This window comes from Eurosta solidaginis, chromosome 5 (genome assembly GCF_040869045.1).
Source record: "Eurosta solidaginis isolate ZX-2024a chromosome 5, ASM4086904v1, whole genome shotgun sequence".
Classification (NCBI taxonomy): Eukaryota; Metazoa; Arthropoda; class Insecta; order Diptera; family Tephritidae; genus Eurosta; species Eurosta solidaginis.
This window is the reverse complement of record NC_090323.1, coordinates 274,910,050-274,930,156: the sequence shown is the minus strand read 5'-3', so window position 1 is coordinate 274,930,156 and position 20,107 is coordinate 274,910,050. Positions and strand designations below refer to the sequence as shown.

Below are 20,107 nucleotides of genomic sequence, written 5' to 3'. Positions count from 1 at the left end.
ACTGCCACTTTTGTGGAGGGGTATGAGAAAAGATCCCTTCCAAGCAGAAGGAAAAATTCTACGTTTTAAGGACAGATTGAATAAATCAGTTAGGGGCTGATAAATGTGTTCAGCACATTTTTAAAGAAAGCAAATGGGAATTAAATCAGGACCGTACTTGTAAGATTCCTTCAAAGACCTTAAATATGAAAAAACTTCATAAGGAGATATTGCTGGAATATTAACTGTGTTAAGTGAGTTAAGTTGAAATGGATATTCATTTGAAAAAGAGTTAAGTTCAGCGGAATAGTTGGACTTGAAAAATTGTGCAAAGAAATTAGCAATATCTTGGTCGTCGCTAGACAAATCAGGAGAGGAGAAATGAACTGCCAGTCATATGAGACAGTGCTTCTGTTTTACAAACATTTTGTTATGGTCCAAGGAGTTACTATGGCCTCATAAAATCACCGATTGAATCGCAAAACTATTTTTTACACTAATGATTTTTCAATTACTTTTGCAATTCCTTTGGGGAATGGGAAATTCTTAATTACTTCTGGCATTCCTTGTAATATAATTGGAAATCACTGGGGCAGAAATTACATTTGAGCAATGTATTTGTTTTTAATTACAAACAAAATATTTTTTGTGCTCGAGCCTCAAAGAAACGAAATTGCTTTTGGTATATTTTTTTGAGTAAATGAAATGTAATCAATTCCTTTGCTGTGGAGGAAAGGAATTGATTACTTTCCTCAAGTATATGTAATGGGGAATTGATAGTAATTGAATACCTAAAGTACTCATTACTACCCAGCTCTGTTGCTTGCACAATATGGGTAAAAAATGAATCCTGACGAAGGCTTAAAAACTGTGTAACTCTGATTTCGATATCTCAACCCGTTTCCGAGTGGATCAGGGATACCACTGGATGTATTTAACCAAATAAGTATCAAAAAAGGTGTTGGCGTATGACATCTTCAATCAATATCTTAATTTCTTCAAAAAATATTTACCTAAATGTGGGCCAGTGGTAAGCCTAAAATGTGTTTTCACAATATGGGCATTATACGAAAGGCACGCTGAACACTTCCCGAAGGCCTTGGGAAGTGTTATCGATGTTGATGGTCCTTTGCCGGATGCAAATCCGGTACGTTCCGGTAACAAGCATCATTAAGGTACTAGCCCGACACATCTCGGGAATGATTTGGTATGACCACATGAAAACTAGGGTAGGTGAGGTTAGCAATTAGAAAGGGTTGCGCTACACAACCTCTTCAATCAATCCAAAGCTCCTCATGGAACTTGGGGGTGGAGAGGGAGGGAATGGCCTGAACGTTTAATGTGGCCACATAAATCGTTCCCTAGATGGTTGGGCTAGCACCTTAATGGTGCTGTGGTACCGGAGCGTACCGGATCTGTATCCGGCAAAGGACCATCACATCGATAACACTCCCCAAAGCCTTCGGGGAGCAACCTTATCGCTACAAAAACAACAACAACAACAGCTCGCGTAAACAGACTTCTGCGATGCAGTTTTATAGTTTTTTAATCTACATATCTAAGGGAGAACGAGCTAATCTATTTACATTTGGTCACTTTGTTCTTTGTAATTGTTCGAAGGGGTCGTGGGCCCTCGCCCCTTTTCAAAAACCTATAGCTAGTTGATCCTTCTAGACATTGGCTATATGTGTGCCAAATTTCATTCGAATCGGTCCAGCCGTTCTTTCGTGATTGAGTCTAAACATCCAAACTTTCGAATTTATAATATTAAATAAGATTACTTTATAAAAGTACCCATCCAGTTCCCTATATTTTCTATGGTCCCATGCTGGAACCATGAGCTAGTACTATTTTTTATGACTGTAGCAGTTAGGGTCGCAAATCTGGCTGTTAAATAATATTTGCAACAATTATTGCTTAAAATGGAAATGTTTGCTAATTTTTAGCCTAAGGGTCTACAGGAGTTGGCTGCAAGCATTAAAAATCATACATAAGACATAAAGAACAATTTGATCTTTACTTTTTTTATATTCGTTTATTTTAATGAGCTTCAAGCATGGAAGGGAATCCATGGGAGTCCTGAAGGTGGATTCTTTGTAAGGTAATCAAAAGAGGCAAATAAGACATATTTATACATTGGTATTTACACACATACATATACAATAAATCCTTTTTAAAATTTAACCTAAACATTACTGGGAAATTGCCTAACTTATTTGTATTTAAAATGCTAAAATAGCTGATATACTGAAGTTGTTACGCTTTGATTGCTTAGGTTCGGCCACAGTTTCATTATTTGTACTGATGAAATTGGGCAATAACATCTCTGAATCTACCACATTTTCTTTCTCAACTAATTGTGGCACTGTGCTAGACACTGTTTTTGAGTTTCTCTGTATTGTGAAATTGGGCGTAGGAGTAGTGGAGGAGAGCTGAGTAGGCACGCCCGGCTGAAAATAACTTGACGCCAAATCGGTTTGAAGATGTGAATGTACATTATGTGGTAACTGCATTAGTAATGGTGGAATGTCATTAACTGATGGCACCATAGGATTTATATTGGATCTGGCGGCAAAATATGTGGCCGCTGCAATATCTAAAGGTGAAGGGCTTAAAAGCTGTAGTTGCTGTTGTGAGTGTTCTCTCTGATACATCGTCATGGCAGAGTAAATGGCATCGTCATAATACGGCGAGAGGCTTCCACAACTACGTGAGCTGATAGCAGCCGAATAACTTTCGTTATCACATGACCCGTATGATCGCGGACGTTTTGTTGTCGGTGAGCACATTTGACCACTTATGACAGTGACGCGATCATCCTCACTGATTGAAAGAGAGCTCTTACTGGGGCTTGATGGGTTATCGCATAAATCCTGTTCGTCCCCATTTAATACACCCAACTTTCGCTTGCAACGCGACTGGCCAGTCTCGCGAAAGCCCTTTGCAAAGGGATTGTTGTCAATCTTCAACTTTGTAATGCGGTCATTCTAAAAGTTAAAATTAAAAAGGAATAGTTAGACGGCAATTGTTACATATGTATATATATTAATATGTATGTATGCATCTAATTAAGGGTGGCCTGGGCCTACCTATTTTATTATTAGGGCGTTCTTGATTAAAATTATAAGATTGGACGTTTTTCACATTAAAGTAAAAACGTGATATATTGCGTTCTTAAAACGAAACTTCAGGCAAAGGGACTGGTACCTGAAGTATCACACACTAAAAGATATCCAACGCAGTGCTAATTCTACGATATAAAAAAACCGCAAAGTTTAGGATGCAGCTGTCAGTTGGGGGCTACGATCCCTGCAGCGAATCGGACTACTTCCGAACTAGCGCCGAACTATCGCATTAAGAGACGGTTCTAGCTCTAATTGTCCTCACTCGCAGTGGTTTCAACTAACTTTTATACTCAGCTGAGCAGAGCTCACAGAGTGTATTAACTTTGTTCGCATAACAGTAATCCGTAACGGCATAAACTAATCGAGATAGATATAGACTTCTATATATCAAAATGATCTGGGCGAAAAAATAAATTCATTTAGCCATGCCCTTCCGTAAACACGATAACTTGAGTAAAGTTTGAGGTTTCTTGATGAAATTTGGTATGTAGGTTCCTGGGTGCTCAACTCAGATCGCTATTTAAAATGAACGAAATCGGACTACAACCACGCCCACTTTTTCGATATCGAAAATTACGAAAAATGAAAAAAATGCCATAATTCTATACCAAATATGAAAAAAGAGATGAAACATGGTAATTGGATTAGTTTATTGACGCAAAATATAACTTTAGAAAAAACTTTTTAAAATGGGTGTGACATCTACAATATTAAGTAGAAGAAAATAAAAAAAGTTCTGCAGGGCGAAATCAAAAGCCCTTGGAATGTTGGCAGGAATACTGTTCGTGGTATTACATATATAAATCAAGTAGCGGTACCCGACAGATGATGTTCTGGGTCACCCTGGTCCACATTTTGGTCGATATCTCGAAAACGCCTTCACATATACAACTACCACTCCCCTTTAAAAGCCTTATTAATACCTTTAATTTGATACCCATATCGTACAAACAAATTCTAGAGTCACCCCTGGTCCATCTTTATGGCGATATCCCGATAGGCGTCCACCTATAGAACTAAGGCACACTCCCTTTTAAAATACTCTTTAATACCTTCCATTTGATACCCATGTCATACAAACACATTCCAGGATTACCCTAGGTTCATTTTGCTAAATGGTGATTTTCCCTTATTTTGTCTCCAAAGCTCTCAGCTGAGTATGTAATGTTCGGTTACACCCGAACTTAGCCTTCCTTACTTTTTTAACATTATCTTGCCCTACGCAATGACAGTTATAATTCTATGACGTGTAAAAGCACTTTAAGATACAATTGTCACCAGGGCCGTAGAGAGAAAATCCGGGCCCGGGACTAGCCAATTTACGGGCCCCCTATAAAAAATCCACTAATACATTTCATTAACTTGAATTAATGGCGTCTCATTCATGAATCATTACACTGCGTTAAAAAAACAAGCTTTAGTTCTGTCCTATGAGCCAAATATACTTTTCCGGAAAAAATTTTTTAAAAATTTTACGTGATGAGGACATTTCCACGGACTGGAATCAATGATTCCTGATCAAAATCAGCTAATAAGGCATCTAGATGTCGGACCTCAACATTTATGGTGGCGTCTCTAGCTTGAAGGACCACGTTTCTTTCATTAATGGTAGTCAGTATTTTGAACCAAATTGAGGACAGAAAGATACATTCGAACTTGTTGATGTACTTGAGAATGCCGGTAACATCGCCGTATGGTTGCGCAGTCAATTTTGGCTGAAAGACTATGAAGAGAGCTCGGTATATTTTTTCGAGGATGTCCCATCGTTGTGGAGTACGGCTGAAAATAGTAAAACATTTTTGTACAACTCCGAAGAAAGTAATTGCAGCCGTACAACATTCTGCAGATTCAACACCATATAAATTGGGACTGTGGGTTGCACAAGGCGAGTAATCAGCATTCGAGTTTTTGTCGAGAATGTGACGTTGTGCTCCGTTGTAAGCTCCTTTCATATTGGCGCCGTTATCGTACCGTTGTGCACGACAATCTTCAATCAAGTATGGCAAATTAGATCAGCGATTTTCTGACCAGTTTTTTGGTTACAATTCACGAAAGCCAAAAACCGTTCTTGAATTGTAAAATTTGTTGCTTTCGAATTGAAATGGAGTTAGCGCAAAATGAACGTAGTCAACGTGACTAGCATCAGCCATAGCATCGAGGATAATAGCAAAATACTTGGCTTTCTTGTATTGATCTAATATAGTTTCCCTCACGTGCTTTGCACAAATTTCTATAAACTCGTTCTGAATGTCTGGGGAAAGATACTGAACTTGTAAACGTTTGCCCAAGAAATGTCCATCGTTTCGTTCACCAAGATATATACTTTCGCCTTTGAAAGCTAGGCCTCTTTCACCCAAAAATAAAGTAGTGTCCAAAAATTTCTTTCCACTCTTGAGTTTCAGTGATTAGATGGTCATTGATAAGTGTATCAATTGTAGCCTCCTTTTGAATTAGATTTTGTAAAGATCGCCACCGAATATAACATTTAATGTGATCTTGAGTATTTTCGTATGATGACAGTTTATCGTATAGCTTGTTCCATACCTGGAATTTCGAATATCCGCAGAACAAATTTTAGGTCGATTTAAAGTATTGGTGCTTAATAGACGAAATGGTAGGCAATAAAAAGCATTGCTACTGGTATTCCACATTAACCAATCACGCTACACTTTCTCTCCATTTGGCAAGATTCTGTTTAACAACGAGGTAGGAAATCCCTCGCCATGACAATCACGTGGAAAAATAACAGGACACTTTTGATGACCTCGACGAATTATTTCGTTGACTTCTTCAGATCGCAAAAACTCATTATTCACGGTATCGATATCGAAGTCGTTTAAATAATCTGGACTTTGATACAGAGTTGGTGGTATTGTTGGAAACCTTTTTGAAGATGAACCTTCATCAGTGTCACCACGAAAACTTTACGATTTCGGATTCATGTAAACATACATTTTTGTTTGATGCTTTTATTGTCTCCTCGGGCCCAGGCAAAAAATCATTATCAATATATGTTGCTTTTGAAATTCGGCTTAAAATTTGCACATTAAACAACTAAAGACTACTGAATTAAAAAAAAAAATTCTTAGTACCTCTAAATCGCGGACCCCCTGAGAAATCTTCCTGAAGACTAGCATAGATTGCCAGTGGAATGTCATCTTCGGGATCAAAATCTGGAAGATCCTCATAAGTTTCCAAAAATCCTGATTTACGGAAGCAATTTCGGACGGTTGTGGCTTCCACTTTATCCCAAGATGCTTTAATACAATACACAGCTTCTAGTACATTAATCGATTTTGAAAGATCTGAGGCTGAACTTGTATTGGCAATTTTAGATAGCAAGTGTTTTAAAACTAAGCTTCTATACAAAGTTTTAAAATTTTGGATTATATCCTGATCAAGGGGTTGGCTAACTGCCGTTGTATTTGGCGGCAAGAAAATAATTTTTATGTTGGTTAAGTTTAATTCCTTTGGATGGGAAGCCGCGTTATCTAAACACAAGAAAATTTTTCGATTCTGGGCTTTCATTCTTCGATTGAACTGCTGCGGCCATTCACTCATTATTTCTCGAGTCGTGCATGCTTTTATTAGACTTCCAATCCACTGGTAGTTTTGCGATTGAAACATGCTTAAAAGATCGCGGACGGGCTGCTTTACCTATAACCAAAAGCAGCTCCTTATCTCCAGCCATGTTAGAACAGAACAAAATTGTGAGTCTGTCCTTTGATAGTTTACCGCCCACGTATTTTTCGGATTAAAAGCGAGGGTTTTGCCAGGTAAGGCGCGAAAGAAAAGCCCACTTTCGTCTGCGTTGTAAATGTCTAGAGGCTTGTAGCCGGTAAACAGAGATGGCAGTTTTGTCCTAAACTGTTCGACAGCATCCTGGCTTACATCTGCAGCTTCACCAGATACGCATTTGAAAGCAGCATTATTCCTTATTCGCCATTTGTTTAACTATCCATTTGAAGCATTAAAATTAGGTACACCCAGTTTGCCTGCAATTTCCATTGCCTTTGCTTTCAAAATGGGACCAGAAATCGGAATGTTTTGACTTTTAGCCTTAGCGAACCAATTAAAACACATCTTGTCTCTTTCAGAGCCGCCTTCTTTAAGAAAACGTCGCTTTTGATGAACATTAACTCCAGACTCCCATTTAGAAAGACTTTTTTCTTTATTTTTATTATTACTTTCTTTATATTATTTATATTGACTTCAGTAGCTTGTGTTTGCCAATATTGAACCTTTTAAAGCAAAATAATCGTGTACCTACCTACCTACAAATTTTTGGACTAACTATACTTTACCTTTTACAAAGCTTGCTTGTGATATTTTTGAATTTTGTCCGTTTATGAGAAATTTTCTTATGAAAATGGTTTGAAATACTTTGTGCACATCCGGTTATTAGAGTGTCCGTTTATTAGGATGATATTTGTATGAAAAAATGAATGAAAAACCTGTGTGCCCAAAATTTGTCCGGTTATTGGAGCTGTCCGGTTATAAGGACTGTCCGTAATTGGGAATTTTACTGTATTTCTAAAGTGGAGTTTATTATCTAGCGGGGACAATTTCCACGGAATAGTCGCCATATTAAATTTGCAAGTTGAAAGCATATAAAAACAAGTAAGGAAGGCTAAGTTCGGGTGTAACCGAACATTGCATACTCAGTTGAGAGCTATGGAGACAAAATAAGGGAAAATCACCATGTAGGAAAATGAACCTAGGGTAACCCTGGAATGTGTTTGTATGACATGCGTATCAAATGGCAGGTATTAAAGAGTATTTTAAGAGGGGGTGGGCCATAGTTCTATAGGTGGACGGCTTTTCGAGATATCGCCATAAAGGTGGACCAGGGATGACTCTAGAATGCGTTTGTACGATATGGGTACCAAATAAAAGGTGTTAATGAGTATTTTAAAAGGGAGTGGGCCTTAGTTCTATGGGTGGACGCCTTTTCGAGATATTGCCATAAAGGTGGACCAGGGTTGACTCTAGAATTAATTTGTACGATATGGGTATCAAATGAAAGGTGTTAATGAGTATTTTAAAAGTGGGTGGGCCTTAGTTCTATGGGTGGACGCCTTTTCGAGATATCGCCATAAAGGTGGACCAGGGATGACTCTAGAATGCGTTTGTACGATATGGGTACCAAATAAAAGGTGTTAATGAGTATTTTAAAAGGGATTGGGCCTTAGTTCTATAGGTGGACGCCTTTTCGAGATATTGCCATAAAGGTGGACCAGGGGTGACTCTAGAATGTGTTTGTACAATATGGGTATCAAACGAAAGGTGTTAATGAGTATTTTAAAAGGGAGTGGGCCTTAGTTGTATAGGTGGATGCCTTTTCGAGATATCGCCATAAAGGTGGACCTGGGGTGACTCTATAATTAATTTGTACGATATGTGTATCAAATGAAAGGTGTTAACGAGTATTTTAAAAGGGTGTGGGCCTTAATACTATAGGTGGACGCCTTTTCGGGATATCGTTATAAAGGTGGACCAGGGTTGACTCTAGAATGCGTTTGTACATTATGGGTATCAAACGAAAGGTGATAATGAGTATTTTAAAAGGGAACGGGCCTTAGTTCTATAGGTGGACGCCTTTTCGATATATCGCCATAAAAGTGGACCAGGGGTGACTCTATAATGTGTTTGTACAATATGGGTATCAAATTAAAGGTATTAATAAGGCTTTTAAAGGGGAGTGGTAGTTGTATATGTGAAGGCGTTTTCGCGATATCGACCAAAATGTGGACCAGGGTGACCCAGAACATCTTCTGTCGGGTACCGCTAATTTATTTATATATGTAATACCACGAACAGTATTCCTGCCATGATTCCAAGGGCTTTTGATTTCGCCCTGCAGAACTTTTTCATTTTCTTCTACTTAATATGGTAGGTGTCACACCTATTTTACAAAGTTTTTTTCTAAAGTTATATTTTGCGTCAATAAACCAATCCAGTTACCATGTTTCAACCCTTTTTTCGTATTTGGTATAGAATTATGGCACTTTTTTCATTTTTCGTAATTTTCGATATCGAAAAAGTGGGCGTGGTCATAGTCAGATTTCGGCCATTTTTTATACCAATAGAAAGTGAGTTCAGATAATTATGTGAACTGAGTTTAGTAAAGATATATCGATTTTTGCTCAAGTTATCGTGTTAATGGCCGAGCGGAAGGACAGACGGTCGACTGTGTATTAAAACTGGGCGTGGCTTCAACCGATTTCGCCCTTTTTCACAGAAAACAGTTATTGTCCTAGAATCTAAGCCGCTACCAAATTTCACAAGGATTGGTAAATTTTTGTTCGACTTATGGCATTAAATGTATCCTAGACAAATCAAATGAAAAAGGGCGGAGCCATGCCCATTTTGAAATTTTCTTTTATTTTTGTATTTTGTTGCACCATATCATTACTGGAGTTGAATGTTGACATAATTTACTTATATACTGTAAAGATATTAAATTTTTTGTAAAAATTTCACTTTAAAAAAAATTTTTTTTTAAAAGTGGGCGTGGTCGTTCTCTGATTTTGCAAATTTTTTTTAGGCATACATATAGTAATAGGAGTAACGTTCCTGCCAAATTACAGCTTGCAAAACTTCTAAATTACCTTCTTTTAAAAGTGGGCGGTGCCACGCCCATTGTCCAAAATTTTACTTATTTTCTATTCTGCGTCATAAGTTTAACGCACCTACCAAGTTTCATCGCTTTATCCCTCTTTGGTAATGAATTATCGCAATTTTTCGAAATTTTCGATATCGAAAAAGTGGGCGTGGTTATAGTCTGATATCGTTCATTTTAAATAGCGATCTGAGATGAGCGCCCAGGAATCTACATACCAAATTGCGTCGAGATATCTCAAAATTTACTCAAGTTATCGTGTTAACGGACAGACGGACGGACGGACGGACATGGCTTAATCAAATTTTTTTTCGATACTGATGATTTTGATATATGGAAGTCTATATCTATCTCGATTCCTTTATACCTGTACAACCAACCGTTATCCAATCAAAGTTAATATACTCTGTGAGCTCTGCTCAACTGAGTATACAGAGGAAGACCTTGTAGGGGCTCCGAATACAGTAGAAGCGCACCAGTTTTGAACTAGATATTTGCCCTACAAGGGTCTCCAGGGATTTAAGGAATCCAGGTGTTTCAAATTTAAAAAAAAAGTCTTGGAATTTTAGTTTGTATATGTATCTTAAGATTCAGAGTATTTGGTGGAAAAATGAAGAACAGAAGTCGCGCCCGGCATCTCTCCGATGCCTAAGGCGGTAGATATTGAAAGAAAAAAAGGCCTATAGTTTTCTCAACAAAATCAAACGGTGAAAAGGAAGACAAAACCAAAAATTTGAAGTTTAAGCAAAATGGAAAGAGTTGAATGCTTTCGCTTACTTTACGATCATTAATAGATGGTATAAATCGACAGCTGAGTGCATATCACCTTATCTCAGCTGCCAATTCGAAAACGCCCTATACGAGAATTTTTTCAAAACCACCTTATTCCCGGATTCGGTTTCATAAACGCTCAGGCTAACGTCATAATGATATTCCAGTCAGCAGTCGAAATAATGTCGAGAATGCATTGGCAAATCTTTCTATTGAAAAAAATTATGGCCGTTTTATGTAGTGCACCCAGTAGAAAAATGAATCATATTTTATGTTATGTCTTATCTAACAGGTTTAGATCTTCCGAAAGAAGCCACACTAAAAATTTCAAATGTGCATTCACAAAAATGAATGTTGGCACTGGAAAATGAAGATGAGAAAATGACAAGCGCTAACGGTAATTCGATGCTATGCGGCGCCTTCAAGAGGCACAAAAATCATGTCGCCTGTCTGTCGATCATGACTACCGAAATCGCCTTTAAAACAGATTTATAGATATACTCATTCATAAACGAATGCATACGTGTGTGCATCTGATTATGCAAAAAGCCTAAATTTCTAAGCGTTGTTGCGGCGTTAAATTTGTCGCCTCAAAACTCAGCTTGTGGTCGATTCTCATGTCAAGAACTCGGTGCACTCAAGTGGCATCATGGTATCATAAGTATGTATGTAGGAAGTAAGTAAGAGAGATGCACACATTCTAGTTTTTCATTATAAAGACATACATAAATATTTACTTGTACGTATGCGTTTGTTTCTCCTAGCCTAACTAACGCGCTAATGTTTTGCTTAAGTACCTACATATGTACATATGTACAAAACAGGAGTCTTTTTAAGATGAGCTCAATCATGATCAGCACTGGGATATTGTTTGTTGTAAAACCTTTGTGCGATTTAATTTTGCAAGGTAAACGATAGGAGGTTAATTCGATGATAGAAAGTGTACCAACCTGATAAGCGGTCACTGCCACGAACTCTGTTTCTGGAAAAATGAAAGCGTTTTGCGGCGCCCATGGTAACTGTGTAAGGTCTGAAGAGCGGACAATGTGCAGGCGAGGTTGATATTTGTGCATGCTGGCGAGTACAATCTGTTTGGTTACAATAAATACAAAATCGTTCTACACACGACCTTCGAAATGTTTTTTTTTTTTCTCAAGAAAACTTACATGTCCGTTGTTGTCCAAAGTATTGTTGGTAAGCTTGACTTTGTTGAAAACTATTGCTTGTGATTGCCAATGGGCACCAGTGGCTGGACTATCGGGGTGTAGAAACATTCGTTGGGGACTCTGCGGCTCAGCTCCACCAGCGGGTATCCAATGCGAACCTGAGAATTTATATCGGCAATCTCCAATGGGAACCATTTCGAGTAAGACACAATAGTTAGCATCGTCCTCAAGCCCAGAAACAGATACACGCATCGAAGGAAACATTCGTCTGAAATGAGAAATAGTAGGTTATTATTAAAATTAAAAGCAATCAACGTGCACATGCGCATGCATACACATATATGTACATATATAACCAGCAAAATTTTTTAACCTTATATAAGACTTATTTCATATGGTAAAGAGTCTCATGACCTCAGACCTTAATTCTATAAGGAATTTAAGTTGTATGGCGTATTCCTTATAATAATCCTTCTTTTTCTGTACTTATATCATCAGACATAAAAGTTTATCTGAAAGATAACGTTATGTATAAAGCTTATAGCCCATATAAAATAACGATTACATAAGGAATCATTGTAAGCCATTAGCCAAAATGTAATAACCATATTATAATGCTTATGCACCAAATAAAATAAGGTTTATATGAGGTCTTATTTTGAGATACAACTTGCTGCTTATAACCCACAAAAAATCATTCTTACATGAAGCGTTTTAATAAGAAAATACATCGAGTAAAAAGCCTTATTATAAAGTTTATTAACCTGGTAGAAAGGAATAGTACGGCCTATTTTAACCTTATTATAAGTCTTAAAATCAGGCTTATAGGACTTATGTATAATAAGACACCATCTGACTTTTAATTCTTAAATATATTTTCAGTTCCTATTTTCAAGTTACGGGAAAATGAACACGAAAAATACCATTTTAATACCACGTAGCTCCCGCCAATTAAAAAAAACATTGCTAAAATTTATCGTTTATATTTAGATTTTGTTTATCAAGTATCTCGTTTAAGTTTGTGCGACGTTAATTTTTTATTTTTATTTACCTTACGGATAAGGCTTACTTGTAGTATAAATTCGCCTAAAACAGGGCATATGATGTACTACAAATATTTACTTTATTCTATATGTACATATATCAGAAGTAAAACCTGTATATCTTGTTGCTACCACCCCTTTTCCCCATTTTTTTCTGGGTACTAATATCTATGACCTAATACATACATACATACATACATACATTCCCATATAGGTAAATGTTTGTATTCAAAAAGTGGCAAAGTGATAAATCAAATGGAACTGAACTATCAGCACTCGAATAGGCCAGCAAATGTGGGCGTTGCGTGTGTGATTTGTGGTTTAATACCCCAACGACGACGACGACGGCGACGGTAACGGCCACGTCGCTGCTGACCAATTCCAGACGAGTACGTCGGACAGGTTAACAAGTGTGTAATTATGACATGGCAGAAGGCAGACCGTCGACAATAAGAGCAATCCTTCCTTGAAACAAAAGTACCATATTAGAATCAGCATTGGTTGGCAAGGGCCATTGTGCGTCATAAAGTGGAACAGCAGGGAGCACAACAAATTGGCGCCGTGAAATTTCACTTAAATTGACCGAGTTCCAGTGTCCGAAGAGCAGTAGACGCAGAACGTCACATGTGTACATACCTACATACATATGTACATGCATATACACTCATGGACAAAATAATAGGTGTACACAGCTTTGGTTCTCTATCATTACAAGATTTTGCAAATGAAAACAAATTTTGTGTGGTAATATTTATAACTTTAGTTACTTATACTAAATATATGAATATATTTGGTTGGTCAAAATATAGGTGTATGAAACTTAGAAATCAAAGAACACCATTGAATTATAATTCCTTAGACCACTGTTTTATTAATCCCCAGTATCTCCCCTCCATGTTTAATATAAATTTGCCTATTCTATTGAGCATGGGTTAAAATAACTTTTGGCATATTTCCAATGGAGTGCTATCCTATCCCATCCTAATCCCTCGTCTTCTGCCAAAATAACTCGCTTGTTAAGAAATGAAAAGGACACCATTCTTCTCTTAAGGTCACTCCATACGTTCTCAATCGGGTTGAGGTCAGGATATTGACCTGGTCATTGCATACATGGGATAATTGTTTTGCATCGTTATCTTGGTGATAGCTCAACCTGAGTGGGGTGTTTTCCTCCGTATAATTATTTTGACCAACCAATTTTTTTTTATTATGATTCAAATGTCTTGTAAATGGATGAAGAATTGTAATCATTTTCATATATTTAGTATAAGTAACTAAAGTTATAAATATTACCACACAAAATTTGTTTTCATTTGCAAAATCTTCTAATGATAGAGAACCAAAGCTGGGTACACCTATTATTTTGTCCATGAGTGTATGTATATGCGTGCATGTTTGCATATTTACTCATATCCGCTGCCAACGGTTCACGGGAGTACTATGTGCTAGTGTAAAGTGGCTTGTTACCAAAACAAACATAACATGATTAATTGATTTTGACATGTTGCTTCGGATGGGTTACGAGTGAATTAATGATGCTGAGAAGAGGGTCAATACTGGCCCAACGCAATGCGATCGCATATAATCTGGGAGATATGATCGGTTCATTTGAAACTGCATCTTGCTTAACATTCGATCAATTTTGTTGGTATGCACGCACATATGTATGTATGTATTTATTGTCACATACAATTCTATATAGAAACGCACATACATACCTCCACACATATGCATTTTTTAATACATTTAGGCGTACATATGTATCTATTTATGCAAATAAATTTTATTTGGCTTCCGAGAAATTAGTGGCTGACATTAACCCCAACTCGTACTTCAGATCGAGCCCAACTAGTGTGTCAAAAAAGCAAAAAGGTCTTTACTGCTGAGGCCTAGATTAATTTGAACGGCTGCAGTATACAAAAAATAAAAAAGATACCTAAATAACAAAAACAAAATAATCAAAATATGTAATTACGTTAATGTAATGTGGCACCCTGCGCAGACGTGACGATTGCCGCGGTAGTTGCAATCGAAATTCGAAAGACATTATTCGTGTTAACCATTGTTGGAATGTGTGAAATTTTATGTAGGTGTATATGAGCATCTGTCGAAGGCTAGTCGGGCACATACAAATTTCGGTAAAGAACAAGTGTTAACCTGACCAAATACGAACGATGGGCAAAGCGAAAGACAATGAAATATTTGGGAAGATGTTGCTAGCGTAGTTGTTGACGCTTTTGACGCCAACAAATGTGACGGTTATGTGTACTTTAACGATCGTACTGGCGCCAATGCTCCGGCGACTGATGACGATGGTGAACTCTTTGTATGCACCTATGTATGTATGTATGTATGTATGTGAGAAAGAGATTTGCTTAAGACTGTTGCACTCTTTGAAGCCTTTCGCTTTCGGCTTTTGAATATTGCCTCCCGCAGTGATCTTTACGCGATCTGATCATCTGAGGCGCCAATGATTTGCAAGAGAATATAAACAACTGATGAAGCAGAGTTGATAATTTTTGTATCAAACGCGTTTTATAACTCTGAAGAAGATACGAAAAAGAAAATGCAAAGCCCCTCGAGCAGGTAAAAAACAATTTAAAATAGGTACTCTAGTATTGCGTAAATTAGTATTAGCCAATTCAAACTTGAATTTTATTATACCAAAAACCAGGGGCCGAAACTGCCATTCCTTTTTTAATATAATTCCTTGCAAAACTATTAATTTTGGACTTTTAATATATTTGGATCAAGATAAAAATTATTTTCGGATTTTTATTTTTTGAGTCCAATAGAACTAGTTAAACTCGGACTTTTAAAAATAAAAGTCCGGAAATAAAAGTTAAATCCGGACTTTTACTTTTAAAGGCCAAAATAAAAGTCCAGCTTGATAACAAAGAAACGGCTTACCCGAAACAAACAATTTTTTTAATTGGGATCAGCCGTTTCTCGCAAAAACCTGCCCGGTATTTACGAAGAACATCCTACTTTGGTCAAATATTTCAAGACCCTATTTAGGAAATTCAACTCAGGAAGTATCTATCTAGTGCCAGTGAAACGCAATCGAGATAAAGTTCGCCTGACTTGAAACTGGCTGTGGACTGGATTAGCACAAAAAAGATATCCAGCTTTTAGTAAGTGAGTAAAAAATAGCAGGTAAAGTTCCTGATATTTTATTTTATCTTTTTTGTTTCAACATAACACTACATCGTGCAAACTTAGTCGCTACTATTTAAAAAAATGCAAAACTCTTGATGTTAACTTTTTTGAAAAATGTAACACTTGTTTGTTTTGGTCCAACTTGAGTTCTATTGAATTTGAAATTTCTCGATAACAAGTGTGTGAAATATCTTGAAACTCTCTATTGAAAAACTGTTCCTATGTTAAACTTCGGTGGCATTGGCTGAAGTTGGTTGAAATATCTAAGCTACTTTTATCTACAGTACATTTTTCATTAACATATTCAAATCAGAAAGTGAACGTAAGTATCATTTCGATTTTCTGTTGAGGTTTTTGAAATAATTATCTTTTTTAGCTATTATGGACATAAGGAATTATTTCGGCGGAAAACGTCCCCGTTTAGAAGAGACTTCCGACGTGCCTTCTTCTACCTTTTCATCCAAAAATGCTATAGATGCCCAGGCTAGCTCGCAATCTGAATCTCAATCAACATTAACAATATCAATAAATGAGATAAAAGATTTACTAAAAAGGGAGAACCTACCAAGCAGATAGTTTTGACGCAGTACCCTAAAAGTAATAACCGTTCTTTTCTATCATCATGGTTCCACGAATATAAATGTTTGATGTATTCGGTGACAAAAGACGCTGCTTTTTGTTATGCATGTATGCAGTTTAAACCATCAGATTTGAAAGATGTGGCATTTACTTTTAGTAGCTTTAGAAACTGGAAAAATGCAAAAGATGCTAAAAGAGGTTTTCCACGACATGAAAGGACAGGATCGCATGCTGAAGCTATGATTTTGTGGGAGGAAAAAAAGAATCGGCAAAATACAAACACAGAAATTACAACTCTTGTCAATGACGAAACACTTGGTAAACATAGGATTTACATAAAATATATTATTGAAGTCGTTCAATTCCTGGCGGCCAATGAACTTCCCTTTCGCGGATCTTATGGCGTTGATGAAAAGGCTGAACGTGGTTTATTCATACAACTTTTCGAGTTCACGTTAAAAAAGTTTAGTTTTTTAGCAAAGTGCAACGAAACTATTCCCAAAACTGTTAAATACACGTCTCCAGAAATACAAAATGAAATAATTGAAATCATGACTAAATCAGTTAGAGAATCAGTAGTTTCTGATGTGAAAAATACTGATGTTCCATGGTTAACGCTAATGGTAGACGGAACCAAAGGCAAAAACAACCGAGAGAATATAGCTATCGCTCTCAGATACGTGAAGGAAGGAAAAGCTCGAGAATCATTACTCGATATTATTACAACTAAGGGATTGGACGCTAAAACATTCACCGAAAAAACAATTGAAACATTGCGTGAGAATAGTATCGATTTGTCGTTTCTTTTGAGCCAATGCTATGATGGAGCTAATGTGATGAGTGGTAAAAGAGGGGGTGTTTCTGGTCTCCTGGAACAACACCTAAATCGTAAAATTCCTTACATACACTGCTTCAACCATCGTCTCCATCTCGTTGTTGTAAAAGCGGTGTCTGACAATGATTCACTGAGGAACTTTTTCGATATTTGTCTTATGTTCCATGCATTTTTTCACCATCCCAAAATTTCTTCTTTATATGAAGGAAAAACCATAGTGCAATTTCTACCGCAACGATGGTCCGGTCACTTGGCAATTACACAGGTTGTGTCATCTAATTACCCTGAAATAAATCGAGTGTACCCAGTCTAAATTGTTCAATGGAGAAGAAAGAGCAAAAAGTATTGGAATCAAAACAGTCACAAAAAAGGAAGAATTTCTATTTTGTTTAATTTTTGCTAAAAAGTTTCTGGGGATTTTACATCCAGCGGACGCTGCAATGCAGTCACGAACAGCGAGTTTGAAAGACGGACTAGACGTCATACGAGTCATTTCTTCAACAACTTCAAGTTACGAGATCAAGCCGGACGGAATTTGAATTAATTTTGGAAGATGTGTATAAGCTCATACCCATGACTGAACCATGAACGAAACAATGTCCAAACGAAAAATTAAAACAACTGAGCATCCAAGCTATATAACTGAGATTACCTTCATACTCTGCGAATCGCGCAACTGATGGGAACCTACAAGAGCCAAATAAGAAGCTGGAAGGAATTTACAATGGATGCCTTGATCTTATAATAAACGAAATCAGGCGACGCTTCTCAGAGAGTCAAGAGCTAGTTACTGCGATTTCCAGCATTAGCGAATTCAAAACGGATAATTTGAATAGCTTTAGAGAACTAGGTAATTCGAAACATTTATCATCAACACAAAATTTGTCCATTCCATTTTACTAGCACTCATAAATTTACATGATTACAGGTTTGAAAGTTCCCGGCGAAGAAGAATTGACAGTCGTGAAAAACTTTTTAAGAATCGAAAGGAACAGGCTGACGATGGAACTAAGTTGGAGGTACTTTTCAGATTTCGTGAAGCTTTCAGTGATACGTTCGAGCTGATGGCAGCTGTTGAGACATTTGGGTGCAGTACAGCAATTTGCGAATCAACGTTTTCGGCAATGACCGCAATTAATAGACCGCAACGTCTGTCCATGACCCATGCCCGCATGGCTGATCTCTTCTACTTAGCTTTTGAAAGACATCGCACACGTGCAATTAATATCGATATGATTCTCCGAAAATTTAATAATAATAAAAATCGTAAACTGCCATTGAACTAAGTATCCATTCTTAACAATATTTTGTGTATGTTTCTTTTAAGCATTATTTGAAAATTGAATTTTCTTATTTAATTTATTTATAACTATTTAATTATATAATAAAAAAATTTATTATAAAAATAATTTATTACACAAATAGTATTAACCAATTATTCATTTAATTATTTGTTTTTGCAAACTTTTAATCCTGTCCGTCCTTCGATAGTGTCTGCCCGTACAGTTGGTTAGGTCTGGCTACGGGCATGTGTATGCACGCATGAAATATGCATGTTGTATCAATGATTATATATATGTTTGTTAAAATACACTTTTCTGAATTTTGTCTGCACGTAGGTATATAAATTATGACTGAAACAGGCAATGAAATGAAAATGCGCGTAAAAGGTCGCAAAGTTTTTTCACTAAGGTATGGCACCTATATACATATGTATGTATGTGTGTACCTGTCGCAGTTTAGGTGTAGAGCGATGGCCTAACTAACGAAAGGCTCCCGCTTCCACTAAAGTCAAAATACTCTTTAACATTTTTCCGAGCCGCGTTCGCCCCTCGGCTGTGGTTTGGAAACCCCTTCGAGTTTATATCTGCCATTGGAAACCTTTTTTGGCGAATTCTTCTGCCTTGAAGTTGCCGTTCTGATTGGGCATAAAACATGCAGAACCGTAAGTTTGCAGGAAAAATGATAGAAGTTCATCGTGAAAATACCTTCCATAATATTACTACTATCTAATGCAGCAAAAAAAATTATGTATTTTCCAAGACATTAATTTTACAGTTTATTAATTCATTATTTAAATATTGCAGCCAAAATATTTCCCAAACAATTTGATTTGAACTTGGTTGAAAATATGTACCTACAAAAATTTTCTTTCTTATTAATAGTAAGTAAGTAAGTAAGTAAGTAGTAGTGAACAGCGTTTATTTTTGTTGATGCGTTGAAAACATGTGATATAAGTTATATATATGACCGATCTCTACGATTTTTTTAGACAACATTTTTTGTAATATATGTAAGCATTGTTTGAAATTCGAAGCTTCTATCTGTTAAAATGGGGCAGAAATTACGAAAAGTACCAAAAAGTACCCTTATACTCCCTAAGTTAGGGAGTTCTGGATTTTGTGCAAATGATTTAGCATCATTGTATTTGTAAACTGGTGTAGTATTTTTACACCAAACGCCAAAAATTATATGGCTATGCATTTGCTACGTCATGGCAAATACTGAACATCAAAAACCGTAGTTTATTTTTTCAAGTTTGAATAGAAAATTAACAACTGTCAAAATAAAACAAAATATGCAAAGAAAAAATTTAAAAGAAAAAAAGTTGTTCACGATCCGTAGTATAAATATACTTTTAAGAAATGATAGTTTGGGATTAATAATAAACAAGTAATTTTTGAGGTATCGTCAGGCAAGCTCACTCTTCCCATTGTCAGTTTTGAAAAAATAGACATCAAGCGATTCCGTCGGAAATATATGCGAGTTGCCAGAAGACTTAAACCCACTTGGTAGTTATTACATATTTGCACATACTGCAGAAATAT

At 36.7% G+C, this 20,107-nt stretch overlaps 1 protein-coding gene across 3 annotated transcripts in view; it reads right to left on the bottom strand.

Moving 5' to 3' along the window:
• Window positions 1–1,987: 1,987 nt before the first annotated feature.
• The window catches only part of LOC137251913 (T-box transcription factor TBX6-like), a 71,291-nt gene continuing 53,171 nt past the window's right edge, over window positions 1,988–20,107 (bottom strand). For all 3 annotated transcript variants that reach the window (XM_067786907.1, XM_067786910.1, XM_067786906.1), the window contains 3 exons: window positions 11,664–11,931; window positions 11,448–11,585; window positions 1,988–2,966 (listed from right to left, as the gene is read on the bottom strand). In XM_067786907.1, the coding sequence (XP_067643008.1) occupies window positions 2,202–2,966; window positions 11,448–11,585; window positions 11,664–11,927 (1,167 nt within the window). In that variant the 5' untranslated portion in view covers window positions 11,928–11,931 and the 3' untranslated portion in view covers window positions 1,988–2,201. The remainder of the gene's footprint in view (window positions 2,967–11,447; window positions 11,586–11,663; window positions 11,932–20,107) is intronic.